The sequence below is a fragment of the Myiozetetes cayanensis genome, unplaced genomic scaffold (assembly GCF_022539395.1).
Source record: "Myiozetetes cayanensis isolate MyiCay16 unplaced genomic scaffold, myiCay2020 scf3, whole genome shotgun sequence".
NCBI lineage: Eukaryota > Metazoa > Chordata > Aves > Passeriformes > Tyrannidae > Myiozetetes > Myiozetetes cayanensis.
The window spans coordinates 30,366,245-30,375,020 of record NW_026087521.1 but is presented as its reverse complement, the minus strand read 5'-3'; the positions used below and the strand labels follow the sequence as shown (position 1 = coordinate 30,375,020).

At 37.9% G+C, this 8,776-nt stretch overlaps 1 protein-coding gene across 3 annotated transcripts in view; it reads right to left on the bottom strand.

The window, feature by feature from the left end:
* ANO6 (anoctamin 6) overlaps window positions 1-8,776 on the bottom strand; it is a 132,033-nt gene that overhangs the window by 15,641 nt on the left and 107,616 nt on the right. Inside the window, exon 20 of one of the 3 annotated variants that reach the window (XM_050325437.1) lies at window positions 2,042-3,426. The exons of the other annotated variants lie outside the window; for them this stretch is intronic. Within the exon in view, the coding sequence (XP_050181394.1) occupies window positions 3,412-3,426 (15 nt within the window). The 3' untranslated portion in view covers window positions 2,042-3,411. Of the gene's footprint in view, window positions 1-2,041; window positions 3,427-8,776 lie in introns of those variants that run through there. 3 annotated transcript variants of the gene reach the window in all.

The window sequence follows — 8,776 nt, the reverse complement described above, 5'->3', positions numbered from 1 at the left end:
TGCTGAAACTCTTTAAAGTCATACACCTAGCATGGAAACATGTTTCATATAGATGGTACATTAATGAACTCAATATTTGATTTTATGCTTGTGTTAGCTGAGCATCCAATGCCTTATTCATTTCACAGTGTGCAAACCTGCAGTTATTGCGGAATTATTTGTTTCCTTATGACCATTTGTTTCATGTTCATCATTAGTGTACCCAGCTGTTTCCCGAGCAGTAATGAACTTCTTGCCATACTCCTTTGCTGAAATGAAAAGTATTATTAGTCACATTCTTCAGATAATAAGCTGGAGCAGAGGAATATAAATAATAACTTTAACTACAAATTTTGGACAGTGAATAAGAACAAAATAGGCAACTATTCCTCAGACTTTATTAGTTCATAGTGCAGCCCTCCCCACTGTCAGATGTAAATGTGAGAGCCCCACTTCTGCAAGACAACCACAGCCTTCTGCTCAGTCTGGGTATGCAGCTAAGGGACTGAGGAAGAATGCTTTGGAGAACAGGATGCTTTGGGGAATGGCTTTGTGAAGTTAGCTAGGTAAAAGGTCTGGAAAGGAGACTGATGCCTTTCCCTTAGATTTTCCCTTAGAAAACACAGGGAGTGGTCCCATCAATGCAACCACCTTGTGTAACCTCCACCTTGGTTTCCTGTCTGGGTCCTGGGCCAGGACATCTGGGAAGAACAATTGCAGAGGCAGTTTGGACTTTTAGCCTCCTTTATCCCAGGGTCAGAAAGAAAATAGGCTTACCAAGGACAGAATGCTTGGAAATGCTACTTATCAACTGCTGCTAAGCATATCCAATCAGATATTTTCTGGATTATTTATAAATTGCATACATTTTAGCATTATATCCCTCCACACACATAAAGGCACAACAAAAGGCTTATCTGTCACACAAAGACTATTCAATGCCAAATTTCAATTCCTTGCCTCCAGTCATCATACTGCCAGAAATTATTGACAAAACTGTGGTAGTAATCACTGGTAAATAGCATGATTGGCAAATAATATATTTTCTTCTGATTTTATTATTGAAAACAACTGAACAATTTATGCTAATACTATTTTGGAAAACAGACATTGGAACATTTCAGCCCCAACAGTTAAATTCTGGAAGAGTTTTGAACTACAAAAATGAAGGGTTTCTAATGGAAAGAGTTTGGCAGCACTAACTACAAAGAGCTTTACCCATTCAGTCTGCAATTGCTTCTCCCAAACTGTGAATTGCAAATCACTTCCATCCCTAATTCTTGACAGAGTTACAGTACCTGGTAAGAACACCCAGGAGTTTTAATTTTTTGTGTATGTGTGGGGGTTTTTTTTCTTAGTTTTTTTGTTGTGGTGTGGTTTGGTTTGGTTTGGTTTTGGTTTTGGTTTTGGTTTTATTTTGTTTGGGACATGGCGGGAGGGAGATTGAGTAGCTCTAGTCTATAGTATTTGTATGAAGACCACACTGCTAAAAGCATATATGGAAGTGTATGAGGATAAAATAAGAAGCAGAAATTACTTTTATGTACAAGGTACACAATACCTGTAATGAAATTTTTCAGTTTATTCATCTTTCTGGAATGAGTAGGAATAGTGTTATCTGTTATTTGCATAGCTGATAACTTAGAACTGTGTGAGAGAATCCATGTAAGGTATTTACTGTTTTGTTTTGGTGTGATTTTAGTTAAGTCAATTTAAAGTGAGAAAGACTCAGACTGTAATATCATATTAAAATGAGTTCTGTCAAAAATAAAAAAACCCAGTGTGTAATTGTTAGGTAAAATAAGTTATAAAGAAACTATATAGGGGAGTATGTGTGATTATGGTACAAATGGGGGGAGGGGGGATTGACTTTGCTCATAGAAATCCTAAGTGCAACAATGCCATAACTTCACTTATAAGCTAATCACTCTGGTAGCATGGCCTTAAAAAGAAAGCCAAAGGGCCTTATCTTTGAAGTGTTTCTGCAGCCTCAGGTAAAGACAGTACTTTGTAGAATCCATGCAGGAACGCTTTTAACAGCATGGGGTTAAAATGTGCTTACTTTTACATCTTCAGGAATCGTCAGTCATTTTGTACCTGTTTATTTCGCAGTCAGATTCCAATTACAACCTGCTGCTAGGAAACCTGTCCATAAAAGTTGGAAAATACAGCATGGAAGACATTATTATGTACTGAGGTATTCATCAGAATAGTTGGTATGTGTAATTGGGAGGGGGTGAGGGAGAGCAGCAGCAAGGCAGTCTTTTTCTTACACTTGCTAGATGTGACCCAGTGAACTTCTTGTGACTGGGAAGATTATGTCAGCACATTGCAGAAAACAGGTTTTCACTATGAGAACATTCATTCCCCAACTGCATGTGTTAGGGGACAATAGAAAAGCCAGATTGTTATGATTGATAATGCAGAGCTGATTGGACATGACAGCCATAACAGTCAGCATCCTGAGGCAGGTTTTATCAATGTGGTCACAAAATTATTGATATTTAAGATTTGAGGGTTCTGTTTAAGAAGTTTATCCTAACTACAAGAACAGTCTTTTCGACTAGGAGCTTGCAGTCTGTGTTTGCTTCCGCTCCCTACTGCAGATTGAAGGAGACACAGGATTTTCCTTGTAATCCAGGTTCCATCAAAAGCCATCCCTCCACGTCCTCACCTTATTTACTATGTGAGTCCTTCTTGGAGCTATGGCAGCTAGCATGCTACTGAAGGACTCTGTCACTGATGGAGATGGATACCTGGCTTTGTTAACATCAAAATGAAAATTTTTTCTTACCTTTTTTTTTCTTCATTTTTTTTATTCCCTGACACAACCTATATTATAGGCTGGGGCTCAGTGGGGTGATGCTGTCCAAGCGTTTTCTCACTGTGATCATGATTCATAAAGCTCCCATCTGACCTGTCCTAAATTGTACTTGTGTTATTACACACTTAGAATGCCCAGTACCTGTAGCCCCAAAATTAGATGATAGCAAGATTCTTATGATAGGAAAACAACAAAGTCACATATATTAAAAGAAAAATCTCCTTTGTTTTCCCTTTCTTTTCTTCACTTGTAAGCCTTTTAGAGGCCTTTGCACTGTATTTCAGTAATCTTTATCTTTAAGGATTCAAGCAGCTCTTGTAGCCCAAAGGAACAACTTTAAAGATGCCTATTTTACTTAGCAAGACCACATCCACTCGTAACAGAAACATATTACTTGGAATTTATAATGTAACATTGTTTCTCTCAGTCATCATAATGAACCCACAATAGTTGATTATCACCCTCAGCCCCAACACATTATCTAAATGATGTTGAGTAGCTTGTGTATCTGAACACTGAAGTCTGCTCTGTCACTTCTGTCGTCCTGTCCTGTGTTGCTTAAGGTAAAAATTGCTGCTGCTGCTGCTGCTGCTGGACTAGTGCTGTTTTCACTCTGCATGTACCTGCAACCACATAAAATCATGTACTCAGGCAGTGTGGAATTTGGTACATTTCACATTTGTAGATATTATCACTTATGATTAAAATATTTATAATCTTGAGATACAACCCATAAGTGTCAGAGTTTACGTTCATGCTTACCAACATGAAAAAGCCATCCTTTTTTCTTTAAATTGGAAGTTGTCAGTTTAAAATAAATACAGTTGTCTTTGAAAATGCTATCTATATTCACAGCAATGACAGTCTGTTCTAAGGCCTAAATTCAGTCTTATTATTCTCAGATGTTAATGAGTTCAAAAGTGCATTTTGTCTAATAATATGTATTGCACTGAGGAAGTCTTCACGTTGTATAAGTCCTTCAGAAAAGAGGGTTTGTTTGGTGTGTTGTGGTTTGTTGGTTCTTTAAAACTTTGGAGCTTTTTCAATTTCTGCTGTATTGGGTGAAGCTTTCCTGAATTACTTCCAGTAGAATTTTTAGTTGTGAGATGCAAACATAATATTTGCTTCATTTGTGTTATTTCATCTAAAGCTGACAGACTGAGTTAAAAAAGCAGAAAAAAAAGTTTCTGTGTTCCAGTATACTAACAAACTCCCAAATGGACAAGCAAAACATTAGTTGAATCTGAAAATTGAAGAATATCTGTATGTATTTATTATGCTGTTCTTGCACATATGGCTGCTTTTCAGAAGTGCCTTGGCATCTTACTGGCACTGATTTTGCCTGAGACAAAGCAGCTGGCCTACTGCAGTAATTCTGAAATCCCTCAATGTAATGAAGTGTTTTATTAGGCACTTTTGGAAGTCAGACCCATGATGACCAGAAGCAATATATCAGTTCATTAACTACAATTAATATTTCTTTACTATAATAATCTATTTCTAAATACAAAGCATTGTTCAAAAACTTCATTTTTGTGAAACAGGATTGAGGGTCATTTATTTTATTAGCAGAAGCAATTTTAGCGAGCTCTTCTTCTGTGTTCTTAAAATTTTACTTCCAACTATCATCTGAATGCTGCTTATAAAAATCTTAAGACAAAAGTGATCACAAGAAAATGTGTCTATCGCTGTTGTCTGACACATAGATGAATAATATCTGAATGAAGGTATGTGGCACAGATGCAAAAAATGTGAACAGGTTAAAAAAAACAAGTTCAGCATAACTATAGCAAAAGTTGCAAATGATCATGCCAATCAATGAAAACTAATTTTTGTGGTCTACTGTGGCACTGCCCATAGTTAGAGCTGTTGGGGTGATGCAGGATGCAGCCCAAGCACGTTTGAGCCCAGCTGTGCACCCAGTGAGCCAGGACACTGCCAGCTGCATCCCACTGGGCACAGGGAGCACAGGCTGTCATGGGAAAGGGTCTGAGTGGTCCACAGTATATACAGGCCCGTTGAATAACAGTCTAGTTTAAATTTTTTGTAGCTTCAAAAGGGATTTTCTTGTCAGTAAATCACTTGAGATTATTTTCAAGGTTTTATGCTTAGTGACATCTTTTTAAGGGGCATAGAAAGGTAAAAATCAAAAGACATTTACTATTTATATATATACTCCATGCTTATTGCTCATAAGGAGCAATTTAAAATGACAAATCACTATTCTATGAATCAGATAGAGACAGACAACTTACTGGACTCCTTCCAACATACACTGAGAAATGCACCAAAATACCAGAGTCTAATTACTTTCATTATGTATTCCAATTAATTTGAAAACAACTGAGACTGTAAAGATCACATCCTGCTAATTTTTACTCACATAAACCCCAATATTATTTATAGAATTGGTTGTCCTCTGTTTACTTGATTGAAATATGGACTAATCAAGCACTGCTTTTCCAGAAATAGTTCTTAAGTAGGATAAATTACCATCTTTTGAAATTTTCTTTATTTAGCCAAAACACAAGTGCATATTTTAATTCATGGCAATACTTTAAACTTATGTCTGCTTTGGAACCAATGACTTAACTAAAAAAACTTAAACTAAAAGGCCATTTTTAACCTGTATCTAAAAGGCCTATTCTCTTGCGTGCACCCATGTTCTACTTCTGATATTCCCAAGGTGTTTTGTTGTTTGACTATAATGCTTCTCCAATTAGCATAAGCAGTTTTTTAAAGTTGAAAATTATTTTGATAATGAACTTATCTTCAGTTTTGACATTGCTTAATTCGGGGAAAGGATATGTGGCAGTTTTGCACATATAATTGTTTCTGACTCTGTATTGTCAATAATTTATACATTCTTCTTTGTCTTTCAAAAACAATTTTTCTGTCATTACTATTTGTTTCAAAGCCTGCTTCCTTGTTCCTTTAAAATGGAGATTCATTTTTGCATATCTGGACTTCTCCATAAGGGGAAAAGAAATAGCATGAATCTTAAAATGTTGTAAGACATAAAACATTAGCTACTGTTAATATAGCACATTTTAAGAAAAACCTCTCATAAAGGATTGGGAAGTTAAAGGAAAAACCTCGATTACATCTCCTTGGAAGAGCAACCCATGTTGTGAGTGGATGGAGGAGAAATGTAAATGAAAACCTGAGTCCTGTGGTGTTCAAATCAGGCAAAGAACTCTCATCCACCCTTGGGGCAGTTGAGCAGATGAGACTTTCATGGAAGTTGGTTTCAGCATGTGGGTGGGCTCACGATGGCCCTACTTTGGTAGGTCAGTTCTCCCTGGGCAAGTGCTACCTGCACAGAGACCATCACTGAAGACAAGGATGTCTTGCCTTGGTGGGCAGCGTGCAGCAGGTCCCAGAGCTCTTCTACAGAGGGAGGGAGGAAGGATATAGCTTTTGCCTACTGCTAAATTCTCCAGCTTCCCATACCCTGAATTAATTAATTATGTTTGTAATCCTCTCCTCCTCTATCAGTTTAAGTCTTGTCTTCTGACAGTGTTCCTCCCTCTTGACCCCTTCTTCATTGGCACCATTTTTTATTCAGTGCTTAATTACTTCACTGCACTTTGTGCTCTCTAGCTTGGAGCCTCTGCTTTTTGTTTTGTCATATTCTGGTAATGCAAATAATCCCCTTCCTTTGAAGGTGTTTACATTCTGTGATCTTGTCTCTCCTGAGCTTTCTCTTTGGCAGACTGTAGAAACTGAGTTTCGTCTGTCTAACCTAACTTAGTCTTTTAATGCTGTTTTCTCTGTGTGTGTTTTCTGTACTTTCATGGCCCTTCCAAGCTGTGGGGAACAGAGTGGAACCAAAACAAGGTCACAGTGCACTTACCTGCATAAAGCATGCCATAGCCTGTATTATTTTTACAAATTAACAGTGTACAGGCACTCAACCCCCCTGAACATTTTCTGCAACTCTTCACATGAAGGGAAGTATCAAGGAAAAGGGGTATCCATTAACTTATCAACAATTTGTCAGTTTAAAATCTGTGCCCAGTCTAAAACCCATGAGTCTGTGATTCACTGTGCAAGGCAGTACTGAGACTGGATTACAGTTAAGAGTCTCCTTTTGGCCGTGCCTTATCTAAATTGAACTGACTGAATACATGGATTCTAATTAATTTATTTGTGGCTTACATTGACTGATTTAAAGGCTTTTCTTTCATAAATCTATTCTTACAGGTGTAAAGTTGGTGGAAAGTCTTGTGATTGGTTGCAGTGGGGATACATTAGAGAAGATAACAACCAGAACTGCTGAGGCTCCCTCATGTCCTGGGCCCTCCTCAGCAAGGGACTGTGTAATGATTTACAGGAAGACTTAATTGAAGAAGCTGTGGAAGTAAAGTGATCAGAAAAATTTACACTGGTTTCTGATGCACAAAGATACTGTCATCAAGCACTAATGCATCGTCTGGTTTTCTTCCATCATCTTGTCTGCTATTTAATTCTAGACCCTGATGGTTTAATCAGTGCAATGAGGATCGAATGCTCCATGTACCTGGAGCTCTTGGTTACAACAGCAGGTTGCAAAAGCTTCATGGCAATGACTGTCATTCAGCCCCGTGTACTCTGGTTTTGTTGGAAATTATTTGTTACAGTTAGATATATCGAATCATCGGACATTTTAAATCCCTCTTGGTCTGAGATTCCTTGCATACACTAGTCGTGACTCCAAAAGTTAAAGAATAAAATCTGTGCAGAAAAATACCTCACTTTTCTCTGCACACCTCTTGTTGTTTACTGAGTATCTCTGGAAAAATAGAAGCAAACTTAGAATAATGCTTTTTCCAGAATGCTTGTTCATCTTGGTACCTCCTCTTTTTGCCTTAATATAGTAAGTGATAATTGCACCCCTTGGGTACATCTTGGCTAATGTCTAAATCATATCTAGAGCTGTTTTCATATTACTATGAAAAATTCTGAAGTGAGAGGCTACAAGTGCTTTAATACCAGGACCACAAAATGAGCCATCAACAAACCTCTATCATTTAAAAAAGGTAAGTGATGCAGAGATTTATTCAATACCAAATATAATTTCATTGGCACATAGCCTCATTCTGTTGCATTAAAAACAAAGGAGAAAATATAAAAACAGTTAGCTTTATGCATTTAGAAATCTCATAAAGCCCCGATAATAACTCCAGTCTTTAATTGATAATGCACAAAAGATCTATCCTGTGCCACAGAATTTCCCAAAAACTCAGTGGTACTAATAATGCCTAATGGCTTCATGGAAAAATGTAAAGTAACTTTTCCTTATGGTACACAAGACCCCCATGGATTCCCAGACAATGGTATCAAGTTCCACAGAAGTGATCTTTTAATTTCAAGATGACATTAACTTATTAGAAATACTTGCAATAATTTTCTTTCCTGGCCCAAGAAGAAGCTCATGCAACTAAAGATTGTGGTTAAATATATTTGTTGACATGACATTTCTTACTGATTTTTCATTATCCTTCACTTTGAAGATAGTTTTTTCTTAAGACTTCTGTGATGCTTGGCTTCAATTCTTAATCCTGCATGAAAGCAGGTATTTCTGTCAAATACCACCTGGCATAGTGGAGAAGGGCAGAACTGTGGGCTTGTAGGTTTGCAATGGAGAGGAGCACGGGGTTGCAGTTGCACAGACCACACCTCCAAGGTGTCTGGAGTAAAAATGCATGTTTGTGCTGTGCATGAAAGAGTGGGACAGAGATCCCTGAGCTCCTTTGTCTCTCTCAAGACAAGAGGTCAATGCAGAAGGTGGCTGGGCAGAGTTACTACCTGGGATCTAGAAGTTGTAGACTGCATTTCCTGGTAGCGCTGAGCCTGCGCTTGGCACACTGCCAGACAGCTGGGCACTCCCTGTCACCACCCTGCAGTCCCAGCTCTGGGTGTCCACACAGAGAAAGCATCTCTACTTTTTACAGCTAGTTTGTGTTCTAAGGTTTGTTTGTTTTTGTTTGT